The following is a 21,841-nucleotide window of genomic DNA, read 5'->3' as shown; positions in this document are numbered from 1 at the left end:
AGGCTGCTACCCCGGCGACCCGACCTCGGATAAGCGGAAGAAGATGGATGGATGGATGGATGAATACATTATATATATATATATATATATATATATATATATATATATATATATATATATATATATATATATATATATATATATAATGTATTCATCCATCCATCCATCCATCTTCTTCCGCTATATATATATATATATATATATATATATATATATATATATATATATATATATATATATATATATAAACAGCCCGGCCCCCGGCCAAATTATTTTAACCCAATGCAGCCCCCAGGTCAAAAAGTTTGGGGGCCCCTGCTCTAGTCAAACAATATAATACCCTTTAAAACCTCATTATAACCAGCGTCCTTTACAGTAGACATTTTTTTGGGTTTGAGGAAAATAGCCCTGTTATGCATGTCCATAAATGTCCACTGCGGAGAGACAGAAACTCGCTTCTGTTTTTAAAGACCTGCTACAATAACACTCAGGCGGTGGATAACTGATTAGCCATGCATTCAATGATCACTGAGCTGAACTGGGTAAAGGGGAGAAAAAGAATAATAATTTGGGATAAGTTTGATATAGTAGATGAGACATTTTTTTTCTTCAACCATTTCATCAAAATCTGTCCATAACGTTTTGAGCTATGTTGCCAGCAGACAGACAGACAAACCCTAGTGAAAACATAACGTCTTTGGTGGGGGAAATAACGTTTGCATACGGCAAATCAAAGTGCATTAATTTCGCCTCAAGGGTTTCCAAGCCGGTCACTACGCACCGCCACGGAGGGCAGGCTTCCGCTAGGAGCACAGACAATGCACACTGCAGGAAGTAATATGAGAAGCTATTTGATTAACCATCACCCTGAAAATATATTTGAATCCAGCAAAGCTAAGTATTAGTTTGTGAGGTGTTGACATGAATCACAATCAGCATTTTCCAAAATGATATGAAAATGTCCACTTTCGAGGACACTGCTTGTCAGAAAGTAAATGTTGAAAACACTGAACATTATTGATTTACACTGGATGTTTACATTGTCACTTTAAAGACACTCAACTGCAATTTAAAAAATATATTTATTTACATTAGATGCTTTGGACCTAAACATGCATGTTAGTATAGCAATAAATATGGTTAGAACATTTGTTTTTGTTCAAATACAGTAAGTGTGTTCATCCTTAACATTTCTGCCACTTCATTTTACAACCTGGTATTTTTACTAAGCCTTTTTTTAATTTTTGAACAATACCTCAATATTATTGCACTGTGGCCTTAATACTATGACAATATTGTGAGATTTTGATATTTTTGCATCTATAGAAAGTACCAAAGACAATTCCAAACTGTAGCATAGAGCAATAATTGAAGTAATAGTAATCAATAGATCCGTACCTTGGTTTATTTGCGTGTGAAAATGGCACTAGCTAAAGGTTCTAAACTACTATTTTTATGCCAGTGTTGTATTGTGAGGATAATGCTGCCCATAGAGGCGGAATTTTTTTCTGTTTCTCATAGCGAGCATCATGTTGCCATCCATCCGTTCAACAGCAAACGAGTAAACGACTAAACAGCACCCCTGCTGGTTGCAGCTACTTACTGCGCTCCATTTAATCAACTCCACACAATATAGAGAATTCCTAATACCATCAATCAGTTTATTGATTATTCATTATTTATATATTACATCCCTGACCTGGCTGGATGAGGAGGTGCCTTTCTCCTCTTTTCCGGCCAACATTGACATTCAGAGTAAAAATGACCTTTTAAAATCCCTCATATATCTGCAGATATCGTTTTAAATTCAAACACCACTGTGACCACATTCGGCATTGTTTGGCAGCAGTTGAAGGTGAACCTTATAAAAAGCCACCTCGTATTTATAAGCCTAATTGCACAGCATCTGGCGTCACTTAGCTGTTAGAAATACACATCGATGTCAGAGAGGACACTGACAACAAGCCAATATGACTGACCCTACTTTTTGTGTATCAGTGGATAAGTCAACATTTAGGAGCTACTTTATTGACCGCACCAATCTTACAGTAGTGATATTTGCTGCTTAACCTCAATCATACTGCAGATTGACAATTCTGCAATGACAGACAGCCAGTACATATAAAGTACAGTATGTATGTAGATGTCCTACTCAGTGGCATAGTGGTTAGAGTGTCCGCCCTGAGATCGGTAGGTTGAGTTCAAACCCCGGCCGGGTCATACCAAAGACTATAAAAATGGGACCCATTACCTCCCTGCTTAGCACTCAGCATCAAGGGTTGGAATTGGGGGTTAAATCACCATAAATGATTCCCGGGCACGGCACCGCTGCTGCCCACTGCTCCCCTCACTTCCCAGGGGGTGATCAAGGGGATGGGTTAAATGCAGAGGACAAATTTCACCACACCTAGTGTGTGTGACAATCATTGGTACTTTAACTTTTAAATGAGACAGGTTTTCCATGGCTATGATAAGCAATTAAATTGGAAATAATGCAGAATTGTATGTTAGTCTATAGCAGTCTTTCTCAAATAGGGGGCAGGCCCCTGTGAAGGGGTACGGTGCGATGACAGTGAGGGGACATGTGAGCCAGGGTAACATGCTTTATCACCAGAGGTGGGTAGAGTAGCCAGAAATTGTACTCAAGTAAGAGTACAGTTACTTTAGAGATGTATTACTCAAGTAAAAGTAAGGAGTAGTCACCCAAATATTTACTTGAGTAAAAGTAAAAAGTATGTTGTGAAAAAACTACTCAAGCACTGAGTAACTGATGAGTAACCTGATTACGGCAACAAATAATGCACAAAAACAAAAAAATAGCAATGAGCAAATTCAGAGCCAGGAATATCTCTTAAGCAACTAAAACAATAATATATATTAAATAATAGTACATTAAAATTAAATAAAAGAAAATGGCACATTGAGCCACAATAACTTAACAGCACCATAGCCTCAGTAGGCATTCATTGATTTGATTGATTGATTGATTAAAACTTGTATTAGTAGATTGTACCGTACAGTACAGTACATATTCCGTACAATTGACCACTAAATGGTAACACCCCAATAAGTTTTTCAACTTTTATCAATTTCTTAGTAAATGACCAAGTCGAGGTGATCTACCTCATATATACATATACATACACACACATATCATTTATACACACACATAACATACATACACACACAAATCAATCGTATATATACACACATATCATATATATACACCAGGATCCGACTTGAAAATATTTATTGAATGGATGGAAAAATTATTTAAGAGGAACAAAAAATATATAGAGTGCGGTGACTTTAATATCAACCTTTTGAATCCTAATAAACACAAACGCACAGCAGAATTTGTTGACACCATGTTCTCCATGGGCTTATTCCCACTGATTACACGACCCACAAGAATCACAACACACAGCACCACACTTATTGACAACATATTCTGTAACATTGTGGATCAGACCCAGACTGGAGGCTTGTTAGTGAGTGACGTCAGTGATCATTTACCAGTGTTCATGGTGTACAATAATAACTGCAAAACATCCAAACCTGTAAATAGTGAATATTATCAAAGAGCCACAACAGAACAATCATTAACAGCACTTAAAAATGATTTAGCGAAACAAAACTGGGATTCTGTTTTTCAAACGTCAGATATAAATGCAGCTTATAATTTATTTCATGACATTTTTTTCTCACTTTATGATACACACTGCCCCATCAAAAAATGCACTATAAGTAACTCCAAAAAAACTCCTTGGATAACCAAAGGGCTTGCGAACGCTTGCAAAACAAACCATAGAAACAGAACAAAAGTACAAAACATATAAAAATAAATTAACCAGCATATTAAGAGCAAGCAGGAAAGAATACACCACCAAACTATTAATCCAAAAGAAAAATTATATAAAAGGAATTTGGAAGGTATTAAATACAATTATTGGGCATGGTTCAAATAGTCCTTGTTATCCGGAGTTTTTTGTTGAGAACGACCTAATCATAACTGACAAGAAAATGATTGCTGACGGCTTCAATATGTTTTTTGTTAATATTGGGCCTAAGCTGGCAAAAAAAATACCAATTGATGATGAACAGCCCATGGAATTTATTGAAAAAAATCCTTATTCGATGTTCCTTACTTCGACTGTCGAAAAGGAAGTCTTGGAGGTCATTCAGAAAAGCAAGAACAAAACATTACGTGACATCTATGACCTCGACATGAGGACAGTCCGGAACGTAGCGGAAGAAATCCTCAAACCATTCACACACATCTGCAATTTATCTTTTCGACTTGGACAATTTCCTTCACAAATGAAACTATCGAAAGTCATCCCCATCTTCAAATCTGGAGACAAACATCACTTCACTAATTACCGGCCCATCTCCCTTCTGCCACAGTTATCAAAAATATTGGAAAAATTATTCGATAATAGACTTTGTGGCTTCATTGAAAAGCACAAATTATTATCTGATTGTCAATATGGGTTCCAACAAAATATATCAACTTCATTAGCTTTAATTAATTTATTAGAGAACATTACTAATGGTATCGAGAAGAATAAATTTGTTATAGGAATTTTTATTGACCTGCAAAAGGCTTTTGATACCATTGACCACCAGATTTTGGTAAATAAACTGGAAAACTATGGCATAAGGGGATTGGCAGGGAAATGGCTGGAGAGCTACTTAAATGAGAGACAGCAGATTGTTCAGATGGACCAACATCAATCTACACTGATGAACATAACCTGTGGAGTTCCTCAGGGCTCGATACTGGGACCCACACTATTTATAATATATATTAATGAAATATGTAAAGTATCAACGCTGCTGAAATTCATCCTCTTTGCTGATGATACAACAATTACATGTGCAGGTGACGACGTAAAGCAACTTCTGACTTCTGTAACTGAGGAGATGATCAAGTTAAAAACTTGGTTTAATGCGAACAAATTGTCTTTGAATTTAAAGAAGACCAAAATAAGGCTCTTTAGCAATCGCAAAAGTAATATACCGTTCAGGATTGTTATTGATGATACACCAATAGAATATGTTCATCAAAATTCTTTCTTAGGAGTAGTAATAGATGAAAATATCTCATGGAAGCCTCATATAAGTTACCTGAGGAAAAAAGTTGCTAAATGTGTTGGAATGATGAGGAGATCATATCATTTATTGAACACCAATGCTCTGCTGTTATTATATCATTCATTTATCATGTCATATTTAACCTATTGTGTTGAAGTCTGGGGAAATTGTTATAAATCACATCTACAACCTTTAGTCACTCTGCAGAAAAAGGCCATCAGGATTGTTTCCAATGTTCACCACAGACATCATTCAAATCCACTATTTATGAACTTAAAGCAACTTAAACTGAACGATGTGATCAATTTTAAAACTGCTCAAATTATGTTTAGGGCATCCCAAAACTCTCTACCATCCAATATACAGAACCTATTCCATGACAGAGATGATCACCATAGTTACAGTTTAAGAGGAAACAACAAACTATATTTGCCTAAATTTAGAACCACTTTAAAATCAATGTGCATTTCAGTGCGTGGAGTCAGTCTGTGGAACAACTTAGGGGACGAGTTAAAAACGTGTTCTAGCATGATTCAATTTAAAACACTGTTTGAAAAAGAAGTACTGAAGAAGTACGATGAGGAAAGAGAGTGATGCCCTCAGCACAGAGCGATGGAAGAGAGGTGTATGGTCGGAGAGTGTTTGGGCCCGTGTGTGTGTGTGTGTGTGTGTGTGTGTGTGTGTGTGTGTGCGTGCGTGCGTGCGTGCGTGCGTGCGTGCGTGCGTGCGTGCGTGCGTGCGTGCGTGCGTGTGTGTGTGTGTGTGTGTGTGTGTGCATGTGTGTGCGTGTGTGTGTGTGTGTGTGTGTGTGTGTGTGTGTGTGTGTGTGAGCGCGCGCGCGCGTGCGTGCGTTTTGTCTCGTCTTGTCTCGTCTTATGGTATTGTTAGTGTACAGGAGTTTTTCTTGTTTTGTTTATAGAGTATTGTTTTTGTATTATATTGTTTATGTCAAATGTGGAATGAGTGAGAGGGGTTGGGCTATTATAAGCAGCTGCTTCATCCAACCCCTTTTCAAGCCTTGCATAAATATCTTTGCCAACATGTGAAAAAAACAAAAACTGTGTTTAGTTGTACTGTGCAAGTTTGAAATAAATATTTCAATTCAATATATATATATATATATATATACATACATTTACATATACAGTATATCATTTATATTTATTTATTTTGCCGTTTTTGTTCACATGTTGGTGTTTTAATGAATATACATGCATGTTTAACATATAGATTCCTATCTTTAATGAAGACAAGAATATAAGTTGGTGTATTACCTGATTCTGATGACTTGCATTGATTGGAATCAGACGTTCACGTTTTCAAATGGAGGAGAAAAAAAGTTCCTCTTTTCTGTCTAATACCACATGAAAGTCGTTGGTTTTTGGCATCTTATCCGTCCAGCTTCCATATTCGTTTTTATACACTTTACAAGAAATACATTGGCGGCAAACTCCGTAGCTTGCTAGCTTGTTTGCGCTGGCTTTTGGAGACTCTTATTTTGTTAGCGCAGGCGCGATTCAGCGGCGCTTTTATTGTGAAGACAGGAACTGTGCGATCAGTTTTAGGCTTTTGACGGGAAGTACGGTTGAAATAAAAAGTGTCTTTTTTCCTTTACACTTTTGATTGATTGATCGAAACTTTTATTAGTATATTGCACAGTACAGTACATATTCCGTACAATTGACCACTAAATGGTAACACACCAATAAGTTTGTCAACATGTTTAAGTCGGGTTTTACGTATCACGGTCATGTGACCGCCTGGCTCTGTTTGATTGGTCCAACATCACCAGTGACTGCATGTGATTGGTAAAACGCAGGCATGCGTAGATTGTACTTTGAAGCTCTGTCTTTAACCAAAACAAACATTAATAGATCGATAAAAAGGTAGCGAGTAGCGAGCTTAATGTAGATAAATGGAACGGAGTAAAAGTAGCGTTTCTTCTCTATAAATATACTCAAGTAAAAGTAAAAGTATGTTGCATAAAAACTACTCGTAGAAGTACAATTTATCCCAAAAGTTACTCAAGTAAATGTAACGGAGTAAATGTAGCGCGTTACTACCCACCTCTGTTTATCACTATCATGTAGTATTTAATTTCAAACCCCGCTTTGAAAAGCACTGCACTACAAAACATAACCATTAATACTTACTACTTCATTTTGTTTTAAAAAAAATGTTTTATTAATTTTTGTTGTGTTGTTCAGTGTTTGTAATTACTATGCCCCATTTTTAATGTTGCTGATCAATTTAATTTAAATTTATTCGTACATCCATTTTCTACCGCTTGTCCCTTTACTTTACATTATTTTATTTTTTCAGAATCAAATGGTTCAAGACGGTCAAAAAAAATGTTAAATGTAAAATAAGGATTATATTTTCATTTTTGTATTTCTGTCCGTTGATTTATAATTTTTTTTATTGTTTTCTTTATTGTTGATAACGATACAATGTTATGCAGAAGTGTACTTATAAAACTGTTATAGGCAAATTGTGCTATTTTTATAGTTGCGGGAGGCCTGGCTGGGGGGTACAGAAAATAATTCAGAAGGACTGGTGCTGATAGCTCCTCTGATAGTGTTTACTCACATGTCCCCTCCGTACTCAGCCATAGATGTGGGTGTGTGTGTGCGTGCAATAATAGGGGGATCTGGATCATTGCGGTATTGTTTTTAAGTTTGTAAAGTACTTTGTGTTGCATTTCTTTTTTGTATGAAAAGGGCTTCATGAATAAAGTTTGATTTGATTTGTAAGCAGCAAAGATACATGTTTATAGCAACTTTGGTTAAAACAAGCAGATTTTATGTGCATTCAGTTGAATCTTTGAAATGTGATTAATTTTAAGTATTTGATTAAATTTTTTATAAACATATATATATATATATATATATAATGTATATCTTTATTTGATCAAATTTAACATTTTCAGTTGTCGAATAAAAACAATCAATCAATCAATCAATGTATTTTATTTCGGCAATCTTCACATAAAACAAAGAACAAAAACAAGAAAAGAAAAACAAAAAACAAACAAAAAAAAAAAACACTCATTTGAGCAATGATTGAGCCGAAAGGGTGTAGGTTGAAGCAACGCTTATATAAACCTACCCCATCACAACAAGAACAAGCTTCAAAATATATAAAATCTAAAACATGCTTCACTTATATTACTTTTTTTTTTTTTTTTTTAAACAATATATAAGCAACATATATGTAGCACACGTCTCATATACATAGTTTAACATTTAAATCAAACATATACATTTGTACACTTATATATATATACATACACATACATACACACACACATATATATATATACATATACACATACATACATACACACACATATATATATATATACATATACATACACATATACACACATACATACATACATTATACATACACAATTCATTTAAATTCCATATAAAGTGGTAATACATACATTTTAATATAACCTATATGTATAATTATGAAATCATACATTGTATTTATATACATATATATTATTGTCTTTCTAAAACAATGTTTGCTCTTCTTTCTTATATTTACTAATGATAAATGATTTAAAAAGCTTTTTAAACTGGTTTATGTTGGTGCTGTGTTTTATTTCATCCTTTAAACAGTTCCATATTTTAACCCCTGCTATTGTTATACTCATTTGTTTCTGCGTTGTTCTACAATATTGGATCTTAAAAAGTAGTTCTCCTCTTAAATTATAATTCCCTTCTCTTTGTAAAAATCTTCTCTGTAACCCTGTTGGAAGTAAATCTTTACTTGCTTTATAAATCATTTGGGCAGTCTTGAGTTGGATGAGATCTGGTAGTTTTAAATCAAATGTTTTTATAAATAATCCATTAGTGTGTTCTCGGGGTCCTGTGTTATGTATCAGTCTGATGGCCCTTTTTTGCATTATGAATAGTGGTTGGATGTTCGTCCTATATGTATTTCCCCAAACTTCTAGACAGTAACTCAAATATGGTAAAACAAGTGTACAATAAAGAGTGTGTAATGTTTTTTGATTAAGAATGTGCCTTGTTTTACCCAGGACAGCAATACTTCTGGCCAACTTCCCTTTGATGTATGTAATGTGTGACTTCCAGCAGATCCTGTGGTCCAAGATCACACCCAAAAATTTGATTTTGTTTACTCTTTCTATACTAACATTGTCTATATACAATTTTACATCTATATCATTTCTCTTATTTCCAAATAACATAAAGTTAGTTTTATTTAGGTTCAATGATAATTTATTAGCATCAAACCATTTTTTTAGTTTATACATCTCCATGGTGACGGTCCTCAGGAGCTGCTGCAAGTCCACATCAGAACAGAGTACATTGGTGTCATCCGCAAATAACACATATTTAAGGTTTTCAACACATATTTAAGGTTTTCAATTTAACATAACAAAAAAACGTTATATGAATAATAATATTGAACCATCTGGAACGTATTATAGTTCAAGTAAGTGTCCAAATTAAATGTATCTAATAGTGTTTGAAAATTCTGGAAAATTTGAACACACACTTAATGGAGGTTCATGCTAATGAGTGTCTACTGTACAATAATATGATTTTGGTTTTGTTTGATATAGTCAGCGTTTGAACTCCAATGTATTATGACCATTCGTGGGTTAAATGTTTATTTTTTTTTGTGACGTCACGTGTTTAAATAATAACAATTAAAGTCCTACTAATATAGCAATGCCAAATTACGTTTTTACCACTGTGACCCAAGAAAAGTGTGTACAGATATTTGAACGCTTTGCAAAGCATCCCAATTTGGTTTATAACGATGCTCCACCCAGTAATCCTTGTAAGCACGGCTCACAGCGGGTTCTGATTTATGCTTAAATTAGCAACTTCCTGCACCCCCTAACCCCCACCCCTTGTGCTTTATGTAGCTACTCATTAGTGGGATCACCTGAGTGCTCATGAAGCGACTGACAACCTGATTGCCCTTGGATGCCAGCGAAAGATGGAGCACCCATTTCCCTTTGTCATTGCGCTCGAGCAGATGCACGCTAATGTTTTCCTCTCATCACGTGACTTTGTTGGCTTGCCTGGTTTGTCCATCAATAACCAGATTCCGTGACGGAAACGTTTTCGCTGGGGTTAAATGTAATTATGGTCCCCTTGTGTTTACATAATTTTTGCATGTTTATGAATGTTGTTTATGTCCTCCAGTAGAAGAAGTAAACATTAAAGAAGAGAATAATGTGGTAAATAATGGAAGTATGTTTGAGGGTCATCCTGTATCAGCATCACATGCAAATTGACTCCACTCCTAATCCATATATGGTCACTTCTTGGAAGATTGTGGAAAATAGATCAAATGCTATAGTTGTACAGTATATTCATATCTACATATTTTAACTTTTTTTTTTGTATTTTTTTTTTTTTTAAATGAAATTAATTGAATTATACATTATTTTACTGCTAAATAATTGTAATATTTAGTTTAGTAAATAGTAATTGAATACGTTTTGATTAATAAAAATAAAAAAATATTCTATACTGTACCCCAAAGGGAATAAGCGGTAGAAGATGGATGGATGGATGGAGTCCATACTGTCTAATTAATTTTGACAAAAAATATATGTAGCAACATTTAAAAAATGGCAATGTTTTGTTACACTAGTGGCCTAGTGGTTAGAGTGTCTGCCCTGAGATCGGTAGGTCGTGAGTTCAAACCCTGGCAGAGTCATACCAAAGACTATAAAAATGGGACCCGTTACCTCCCTGCTTGGCACTCAGCATTAAGGGTTGGAATTGGGGGTTAAATCACCATAAATGATTCCCGGGCGCGACACAGCTGCTGCCCACTGCTCCCCTCACCTCCCAGGGGGTGATCAAGGGTGATTGGTCAAATGCAGAGAATAATTTCGCCACATCTAGTATGTGTGTGACAATCATTGGTACTTTAACTTTAAAAAAATGTTCTTGTTAAAAAATTGTTCATGTTAATAACAAAAAACAAGTCAGTTAACACTTAAAATTATTTTGTTCCCTTGCAAATCCCCATTTTAAGTGTTATCAAGCTGTGAAGGCACGCATGTAAAGTACAGCTGTTACCAGATGTATAATGACCTTCACCAATTTATCCATGTATGCTACGCATGAAAATTGTAGCTGAGATAGGCACCAGCGCCCCCCGCTACCCCAAAGGGAATAAGCGGTTGAAAATGGATGGATGGATTAAAAAGATAAATACATAAAAAAATATATATATATATATATGATAAAATCGTGAAATTATTATGAGAAATATGCAGTAGTAACTGAAGTTCTGAAACTGTAAGGCAAGGCAAGTTTATTTACACAGCACAATTTGTAATTAGAAAATAAAGTGCTTAAAATGGAAAAAAAAAAAAAATCAATAAAATCGTCATAGAAATAATCCTGAATTAATTCAATTAAAATTACAATTGGCCGATTGTGAGAGTTGGAATACATTGTTACGCTTTGAAAGCTAAATAAAATCAACAGCAAATATTGTAGCTTCCCTTAAATGTTTATTTCGTATTTTCAGGACATTCTGTTGTTAATGCTTCTGTCATCTCAATTTGCCTGACACAAAGAAGTCAGATGTCGGCCAGACGTGTCATTATTCCTCTATTTTATCCCTGTAGACGTTCATTGTGGCAATGACATGTTTTTCACGCTTGAGACCAGCAGTTTTTGCCCATTAAAGTCTTGAGTGTTGACACACGGGTATTGTCAACATCGTGGTGGTTGTTGTGTAACCAATTAAACCATTTGTCTCGGGAGGAGTGCTGCTCAAGTCTGCTGCTATAGATTTTACTGTCTGCTCGCCCCAAAGGGTTCATTGAGCAGTCAGTGCAGACGTGTGGACGGTGAAGCAGAGTTTGACGTAACAACACAGTGCTATTTTATTAGTCAACTGAATGAGTTTGCTTGTTTATTTAAGGTTAAGATTTGATTGTTTCCTTTGGTTATGATGATGATGATGATGATTGATATTTCTTATTTATGCCATGTCAGGGCCCACCTAAGCCTGTTGCAATGGAGCCATGTTCTGGAGGGAAAGCCGGAGTGTTGACGGTCCTCATGCGTCTTCCGTCCGGACCCACCAACTTGCCTCCGCCTGGACAGTCAGGTAATTACTCCATGAAATAATGTTTTGGTAAACAATATTTGGACACAAGCTTCTTCTTTGTAGTGTGAAATCTAGTTTGGAGGACGGAACCTAATTTAGTTGGTGTGTATTAAATAGTAGCTAAGTGCTAAGGACGTTAGCATTGCATCTTAAAACCGGACACACAAGCGCTTCGCTTCCATCCGATTGGGTAGGAGCATAAAATTATTGGGATTATTTAAAAAACAATAGACATCAAGCAGAAGACAACTGTCAGGCCTAAATAGCGATGTTAGATGGGATAAGACTTGTGTAATGGACAGTTTTACAATACAGACTCACATACATACACACAATACATCTTCACCGTTTATTGTGCATTGATTAAAGCAATTACACAGCAGAGATTTTCTTTTTCAGTAACAATTTTTTGTAAACATCTCCCATTACCATGACTATTCTAAAAAGTAGGTTTTTTTTGAAACAGCAAAAATAATTACAATACTCACAAAAGTTGCAAAACGAAGCAAAAACCCTACCAAAAAACTTGTTTGATGCTCACTGAACTGAGATGTTGGGAGATATGTTCTTTTGAACAAGTGATGCAAAAAAATAATGCCCAGAATTGACCCTTTAGAGCAGGGGTCAGCAACCAGATAACAATAAAAAGGTCGTGCTATGAAGCGATTGCCTTCGGCGCCTTCTACAACGTGTACAAACTGCTTGACAGTCCATCAACATGTCGTATGTGGCTTCCGCAGATACACGTACACGACTGCAAGGCATACTGGGTGATACAGGTTACACTGAAGGTTGTGATATAAACAACTTTAACACACTTACTAATATGCACCACACTGTGAACCCACACCAAACAAGAATGACAAACACATTTCGGGAGAACATCCTCACAGTAACACAACATAAACGCAACACAACAAATACCCAGAATCCTTTGCATCCAAGACTCTTCCTGACTATATTATACACCCCGCTAGCACCAACACCTCCCCTTTCCGTGCGTTGGTTGAGGTGGGCGGGGTTGGGGGCGCGTTGATGTAAAATATAGTCACGAAGGAAGAGTCATGAATGCAAAGGATTCTGGGTATTTGTTGTGTTGCGTTTATGTTGTGTTACTGTGAGGATGTTCTCCCGAAATGTTTGGCATTCTTGTTTGGTGTGGGTTCACAGTGTGGTGCATATTAGTAAGAGTGTTAAAGTTGTTTATATCACAACCTTCAGTGTAACCTGTATCACCCAGTATGTCTTGCAATCTCGTACATGTGACGATATAAGCAGCAAAATGCATGCGTCCGGTTGGCACGCGGATAGCATTGCGTGAAAGGCAGGCGCGATGACATGTTGTAGAGGACTTTAAAAGTAAAGCCATCACGGCACGCCCTCAATGTTGTAGTCCGAGTGAAAATCGGAGAACGTGATGTTCGGGAGAGGCACCGAAATCCGGAATCCTCTCGTAACAGTCGAGGCGGTCGGCGATTATGCAGCTGAGCCGCATCAGAGTTGCCAAAGAACCGCATGCGGCTCCGGAGCCGCGGGTTGCCGACCCCTGTTTTAGAGTAAAGACACTGCTCCTCCACATCGAGAGAAGCCAATTGAGGTGGTTCAATCATCTGGTCAGAATGCCCCTTGAACGCCTCCATCCAACATCAAACGTACCCTAAACACCTCCCCAGGAGGCCATGGGGAGAGACCATGTCTTCCAGCTGGCCTGTGAACGCCTCTGGTTCTCCGGGAAGACCTGGAAAAAGTAGCTGGGGTGAGGGAAGTCTGGGCTTCTCTGCTTAGGCTGCTGTCCCCGTGCCCCAACTTCACATAAGCAGAAGAAGATTGATGCGTGCTGTAATCTTTGAGCAGTGTGCCTATGACAAGCCTAAGATAGTAGGAGCGAAGTACCAGCAGGAAATTCCATAGCTTTACATGGCACAGAAATGAAGACAAAAACAATGCCGCCACATACTGTATGCATATGGTTGCAAAATACACCCTAGGGTTAAAACAAAGACACCTGTTTATACATCTATAAATAACTTTTTTTAATTACATTTGTATCATTAGCACATGATTTGACGTTGACATTTATTTAAATGGCATGAAAATCATTTGAGAAAAAACAAAGTTAAGTTATTTTAGATATAGAACACATTGTACTGCAATGCTTTCAATGGCAAAGTAGACCCCACTAAGATGTCTGCCATGTAGGCACGTTGCTGACCATGACTGCTACAGCACACTATGTATATAGTTATTTTTAGGTGCGAACTCTCGACATCACATGCTAACACAGTGAACCCACTTACATCGACGTCTCTTGGAACGACTAACCCACGTTGACATAAGCGGTTGTCATCATGACCAAAATCGAAATCAGCCGTTGCTTGCACGTTTACTTGTGACTTTGTCCAGATACACATAGAGAATTGGCAATAATAAATTATTTTTTAACCTAAACCAAATTTTCCTGCATTTGTGCATGTTTTTTCATAGAAATGTTTGTATTTTTAACGTGATGTTTTTACTTTTAACACCTGCTGCATGTCTTAACTAGGGCTGTTATCACAAAAATTATCACATTAATTGATTAATATCCTAATTGCGGTTCGTATTCATTACGACTCCAAATAATTTAAAAATATTTTAAAGAATACATTTTTCATAAAAACTTTTTTTTAATACCATTTCTGCTCTTACTCGCTGTGTGTGTACGTCATACAGTACTGTGTTTTCCGCACTATAAGGCGCATCTAAAAACCTCAGATTTTCTCAAAAGCTGACGGTGCGCCATATATATGGACCAATATTGAGCCACAACATGTCTCGCAACTACAGTAAGCAGCCACCGACTTCATTTTCCCCTGTAGAAGAAGAAGTGTGCTTCTTCTTCTGCGATAAGCAGCTGCTGACCTTATTTTCTCCCGTAGAAAAAGAAGCTGGCTTCTTTTTCCGCGGTAAGCAGTCGCCAACTTACCTTGTAGAAGAAGAAGTGCGCGGTGCATGCTGGGATACAGTATATGACTGCGGGAGGCGTGACGTTTCTGTGTGTTTATGTAAAGACCCCAAAATGGCTCCTATTAAGAGACACGCTTACGACACAGAGTTTAAACTCAAGGCGATCAGTCACACAGTAGAACATGGGAATAGAGCAGCAGCGAGAGAATTTAACATTAACAGCAGCAACACTGACTCGTTTAATGACGACTTCGACGAGATGGAGCATGTTGGATGCTGTATTCGCCCAACTGTTTGATTTGAACACTGAAGAAGAAGAATTTGAGGGATTCGTGGATGAGGAATAACTTAATAAAATGAGCTTTACATGTTTATTTTGTGTGTTGTGTGTGACATTATCGTTTGAGCAACGTTGAGTTATTGATATATTATTGCTTTACACTATTTCGAGTGTTATTATATTGTGATTACACTAACGTTTGATTTACCGTAACAGTATCAGACTGTTTTTTATGTGTTTATTGAATCGGGGGAAATAATAAAAACAGTTGTTTATTCATTTTGGGAGTGAACAGAGTTGTCAGAACGCTGGTTTGTAATCTATTAATAAAGTTTGACTGACCTATCTGACTTTCCCTTTAGCGCAGCTCCATCTAAAGCAGGGGTCGGCAACCTTTACCACTCAAAGAGCCATTTTGACCCGTTTCACAAAATAAAGAAGACAATGGGAGCCGCAACCATTCTCTCGAATATCTGCTGATGGTCACCCAGATAACAGTAATAAGGGCGTGCCTTTGACGCCTTCTACAACATATACAGACAGTTTGCCAGTCCAGTAACATGTTGTATGTAGCTTCCGCTGATACACGTACAAGATTGAAAGGCATACTGGGTGATACAGGTTACATTGAAGGTTGTGATATAAATAACTTTAACACTCTTTTTAATATGCGCCACAATGTAAACCCACACCAAACAAGAATGACAAACACATTTCTGGAGAACATCCTCACAGTAACACATAATAAACGCAACATAACAATTACCCAGAGTGCCATGCATCCATGACTCTTTCAGGCTATATTTTACACCCCGCTAGCACCAAACCCCGCTTCCCCACCCCGCTCCGTGCATCGGTTGAGGTGGGCGTGGTTGGCCTGAAAGAGTCATGGATGCATGGCATTCTGGGTAATTCTGTTGCGTTTATGTTGTGTTACTGTGAGGATGTTCTCCTGAAATCTGTTTGTTATTCTCTTTTGGTGTGGGTTCACAGTTTGGTGCATATTTGTAACAATGTTAAAGTTGTTTATATCACAACCTTCAGTGTAACCTGTATCACCCAAGTATGCATTGCAATCTCGTACGTATGACGAAAGAAGCAGCGACATGCATGCGTCCGGCCGGCACGCAGATAGCATGGTGTAAAGGCGGGCGCGATGACATGTTGTACAGGACGTCAAAAGCAAAGCCATCACGGCACGCCCTCAGTATTGTTGTCCGAGTGAAAATCGGAGAATGTTGACACCGCGTGACGTCCAGAAGAGCCTCCGAGAACCGAAATCCCCCCATAACAATCAGGGGGGTCGGCGATTGTGCAGCTGAGCCACATCAGAGTGGCCTAAGAGCCTCATGCGGCTCCAGAGCCGCGGGTTGCCGACCCCTAATCTAAAGGATGCATAACGTAACCCCAGCCTCTACTGTTGCATCTATTCTATGCGGCTTATAATGCGATGCGCCTTATATATGAACAACGTTTTAAAATAGGCCATTCATTGAAGGTGCACCTTATAGTGTGGAAAATACAGTATATCAACAGCCAAAAAGAGCTTTTTTAAACGTGTGTTTTGAAAAGGTTTTTGAGAATTGGTTTCAATCGAGAATTTATTCTGAATCAAAAAGTCACCCGAAGAATTGGGATACTATTGAATCATAAATTGTAAGATTGACATCCCCAAAATAATCATGTATAATCACAAATTAGGTACACATTTTGGCCTTTCCATTAACTTAACTGTAGATAGTTCCCTCTGAAGCTGATAAATAGTTTATTTATTGCATTCTGTCAATTAAATTGCAGTTGTGTCAAAATTATCGGGGTCTTTTTAAAAATGTGGTAAAATTAAGCAAGCAAGTAATTTAGTTGATTAATTACAATTAATGCAATTTTAAAATCCTGATTAATCCGTAGAAAAAAATAATTTTTTGACAGCACTGGTCTTGACTACAATGACTAAAGCTTTTGGAAAAATATTTTTTGGGTGGTTCACAACCCGTAAACACTTTTCCAATAGGGCTTTAAAAAAAAAAAAACGACTTAACTCATGTGATTAATCACAAAAAAACATCACATTCTTCATCTGTAAACACAGATTAATCATGCAATTTATGTCAAGCAATTTACATTGTCCCAAAAAATCCTGCCTTGCCTTCCAATAAAATGGTTACCATTTTAAACAAATAGACGTGCATTATAGAAAAACTTTTGAAAAACATTTGTGTGTGACATAGAGCTGGACAATTAATCAACTTAACCAACGTAACCGCGGACAGTCACGTAGTTAGCCAATAAAACGGATTCCACTGTTGAACGCAGAATATCATCAAAGTTGGCATAGATGTGAGTGAAATGTTGTCATTGTGTGGAAAAGAAACATTTGTTTGGGAAAATATTGTGTCCGATACCACTCATCCATCCCAGACATACTCCGACCCATGCTAAGCCAAACAATGTCAAGACGGTCACAGCGACTAAACTACAAAGCTAAAGCTCACGATAACAATTCATTCACTCACAATACATCTCATTTGCTTGTGTTGTTGTGAACGACATCATCTGTGTACAATCAATTTACAAACTGGTCGCAACTTGAGAGGCGTTTGCTCTATTTTTTTTTTAACAGCCTCAAGTGAGTCGCCTCTTTACTTGTCAAGCTGAGAACAACAGCACAGCACATTTTCCCCCTTCACAATAACAGCGCGGTGCGCCACATCCGGTCTGACTTCGCTAACAAAATAAAGGTTTCAAAAAAAGTACCATTCACAAGCATTGTGTTCTTAAAGCACTTATTACACAATTAATTTTATACATTTACACGATTTGCTTTGAGCTAAAATACTTGGTCAACATTGTCCAAAGATGTTTTGTACCAATCAATGTGAGAATTGTTTGCATTTAATTAACAAACATTTAGTTTTACACGTTAAGCACACACTATGTGGTGGTAAAATAAGTGTAAAATGTACACAACTGAATTAAAAACCGTTAACAAGAAAAAACTTAATTTTGTTGTTTTATATTGCTATTATTTAAATTTGTTATTTCTAGCATTAGTATTTTACTTTTTGTGGGTTATTCAGTACTAATTTGTATCAAGTTTAAACTATATTTAAAGTTGTGTTTTGGTGGTACAATAGATACTCATGCTTTTTAAATTAATAAATAATCATGGTTGTGATTACAATATCAAACAAAATAATAGTGATTATTATTTTTTGCCATAATCGCCATTCTGATAATTTTTTATTTAATTTTATTTGAATTTTCTCCAAATATTGGGGTATTTTTTTAAGATGATTTACAGTGGGGCAAAAAAGTATTTAGTCAGCCACCGATTGTGCAAGTTCTCCCACTTAAAATGATGACAGAGGTCTGTAATTCATATCATAGGTACACTTCAACTGTGAGAGACAGATTGTGAAAAAAATCCAGGAATTCACATTGTAGGAATTTTAAAGAATTTATTTGTAAATTATGGTGGAAAATAAGTAATTGGTCAACCATTCAAAGCTCTCACTGATGGAAGGAGGTTTTGGCTCAAAATCTCACGATACATGGCCCCATTCATTCTTTCCTTAACACGGATCAATCGTCCTGTCCCCTTAGCAGAAAAACAGCCCCGAAGCATGATGTTTCCACCCCCATGCTTCACAGTAGGTATGGTGTTCTTGGGATGCAACTCAGTACTCTTCTTCCTCCAAACACGACGAGTTGAGTTTATACCAAAATGGATACATGGATGATACAGCAGAGGATTGGGAGAATGTCATGTGGTCAGATGAAACCAAAATCGAACTTTTTGGTGTAAACTCAACTCGTCGTGTTTGGAGGAAAAAGAATACTGAGTTACATCCCAAGAACACCATACCTACTGTGAAGCATAGGGGTGAAAACATCATTTAAGTGGGAGAACTTGCACAATTGGTGGCTGACTAAATACTTTTTTGCCCCACTGTATATCATGCAAATGATTAATAGCCACTGATTAATTGTTATTAATCGGATTAAAAATAAAATATTGTTAAACAACAGTAGTTTTGACTAAAATGACAATACAGCTTTTGCCAAACTTTTTTTTAGTGGCTAACAACTTAGAAACAAATCTTCCTGGCTGCCACTTATTTGCACTGAACAGGAAGTCACCGTGGACATGTTTTAATGCTCTGTAACTATGTTGCTTTAGGCTGGTTGGCAGCAATGTGGAAGTTAACAACACATGTCAACATAATCTCACTGATTTGTCACATAAATAACATTTTACGTCGATAAAAATAAATGTCGACTTTGACTAAAGTGGACACTTTTTTGCAATAAAAGGAACACAGTAGGATTTGATGAGTTGGTCGGATTGTCGACATAAGCAGGATTGACATCCACTGTTTCTCACCTGTCATTTATTTGTCTTCAGGCCTCATCGTGGCGAGCGCGCTGATCGACATCTCCCAGCAAAAACCATCTGACTTTAAGGATAAGTCGCAGGCTTTAAAGAACCGAAAGGCCCTCCCGCCGGCACACCAAGGCACCTGCGTCTGACCGCCGCCTTCAGCTCGTTGCTGCTGTCACCTGCTGCAGGTTTCCTGGGTGGATCACGCCATTCTCCGAGAGGAGAGGCGTCCACGCGGGGGAGAGGATGAGTTACGGTTAAGGGTGTGGAAACAAAGGAAGCCCCTATGCACAAACCCCCTCAAAGGACCTGCCGGACCCGAAAAAAGACTTGATCCTTTTTGCACCTCGCTTCACATGTTTATTTAGACGCCTCCTTGTTCATTTGCTCAGCATGAGGGGAAAAGCTTATCGCTATGCAGTTGAAGCTAAAGCTGGCCTACGCCTGTTAAATGCTGCTTATTGGTCATATCCTTTTTTGTCGTTGCTGTTGTGTCAAGGTGCTGAAAAAAAAAAGATTAACAGGTTTTTTTGACTGAAGGAACTCGCCCTGAGCACTAATCACGCACCGTTGGGAAGACACCGATGTCTGTTCTTAGCATTAGCCGACTGAAGCGAACCGCTTATGGGAAACGAGGGGAAAACTGGAAAAATCGCAAGAAGAATCCTCATCGTTTTTGTCCTCGGACGGATGCAATTTGGGAGGGAGAGAGCGAATGGACAACTCTGGGGTTTGTTTTGTATGTTTTTGACTTTATCCCCAATGTTAAGAACATTACCTTTTTGTAACGCCTTGCCCAATTTTCAAAGCTGTTTTTATCCCCTGCCTGAGCTGTACAGTGTTTTTTGCTTTTGAAAAAATGTGACTCACTCTCCTCTCTTGTTTCCTCATTTATTTGAAGCCTATTATATTTACCATAAATGGTCACTTTTGTTACACTTGTGAAAAAGAGCATTGGGGTTTTTGTTTTGATATTTAACGGATTCCTGTGTAACAGCACATTTAACTGCATTTGTTATCTTTTTTTTTTGTTGTTGAACCCCTTCAGGACTATTTGGGCATTCGCCTGTTCTTGTGGTCGTCGTTGCAAAGTGTTCATTATTTGTCGCATCTCTTCAAGCATCGTATGTAAGCTAACATGTCCCTTATCGTGTTTTTTGTACAGTAGTCCTATGACCGTGTCATTACACAGGAATCGGGTCTCGCTGGATAAAAAAAAAAACACGAGATGAGAGACTGCCCGTCAGTGATTGTCAGTGTATTTTAAGGATGAACAACATGAAGGAATATTAAAACAAAGGAAATTATTTCAATTGTATATCGCTGGATTTGTTTTGTTTTGGCAATGCAAAGAGGTATGTATGGATGCCGTCTTTTAAATGTTCATTTTTCTCTACGGACTTTTGAATGACTAACCCAAATAGTTTCCTTCTAGGCCATACACTACAGCTATATGCAAATGGAAAGGAGTTTAGTCGCTTTTGTGTGATCCTACTATCACTGCAGCACAGCGACACTACCTTGGTGCAGGTAAGAAGCAATCCATTTGAATCACAGTGAACACCAAGGTCAGCTTGTACTGTTTTTGTTCTTGTGGCATGTCTTTAAAGTGTTATTACCAAACAGGTGCTGCTTGGCAGAAAGCAACAAAAGGTAAGTAATATTGGATTTTTAACTATTTTTCATTTTTTATTTTTGTAGTCGTACAAAGAAAAAGCTTGCTAACAGGTGATTACAATACTACAGAGATGAAATCTGGATATGCTTATGTGCACCTCAGTGAGTGTGTCGCACACTCACTGCCTGTATGAACACTGCAGTGATACTGCTGTGTCATAATGGTCATAACATTTTACATGCAAATAAAATGAATAGTTAGCAAATGCATATGTTTTTATTGAATAGCTGCACAGAAAGGAATATAAAATGTGTGCAGCTTTGGTCAGTGAGCCAAATAGTAAACAGGAAAAGAACAACATTCACCTTATTTGGCGCTAGAAAATCAAAATCAT

The 21,841-nt window shown here is 37.3% G+C and overlaps 1 protein-coding gene across 1 annotated transcript in view; it reads left to right on the top strand.

Annotated features, from left to right (window-relative positions):
- The window catches only part of atrnl1b (attractin-like 1b), a 131,291-nt gene extending 110,144 nt beyond the window's left edge, over nt 1-21,147 (top strand). Inside the window, exons 28-29 of the mRNA XM_061909599.1 lie at nt 12,108-12,222; nt 19,854-21,147. Coding sequence (XP_061765583.1) covers nt 12,108-12,222; nt 19,854-19,978 — 240 coding nt within the window. The 3' untranslated portion in view covers nt 19,979-21,147. The remainder of the gene's footprint in view (nt 1-12,107; nt 12,223-19,853) is intronic.
- The last annotated feature ends 694 nt before the right edge of the window (nt 21,148-21,841 follow it).

The sequence above is a fragment of the Nerophis ophidion genome, linkage group LG08 (assembly GCF_033978795.1).
Source record: "Nerophis ophidion isolate RoL-2023_Sa linkage group LG08, RoL_Noph_v1.0, whole genome shotgun sequence".
Classification (NCBI taxonomy): domain Eukaryota; kingdom Metazoa; phylum Chordata; class Actinopteri; order Syngnathiformes; family Syngnathidae; genus Nerophis; species Nerophis ophidion.
The sequence above is the reverse complement of the archived record's forward strand: the minus strand, read 5'-3'. Positions and strand labels throughout refer to the sequence as shown.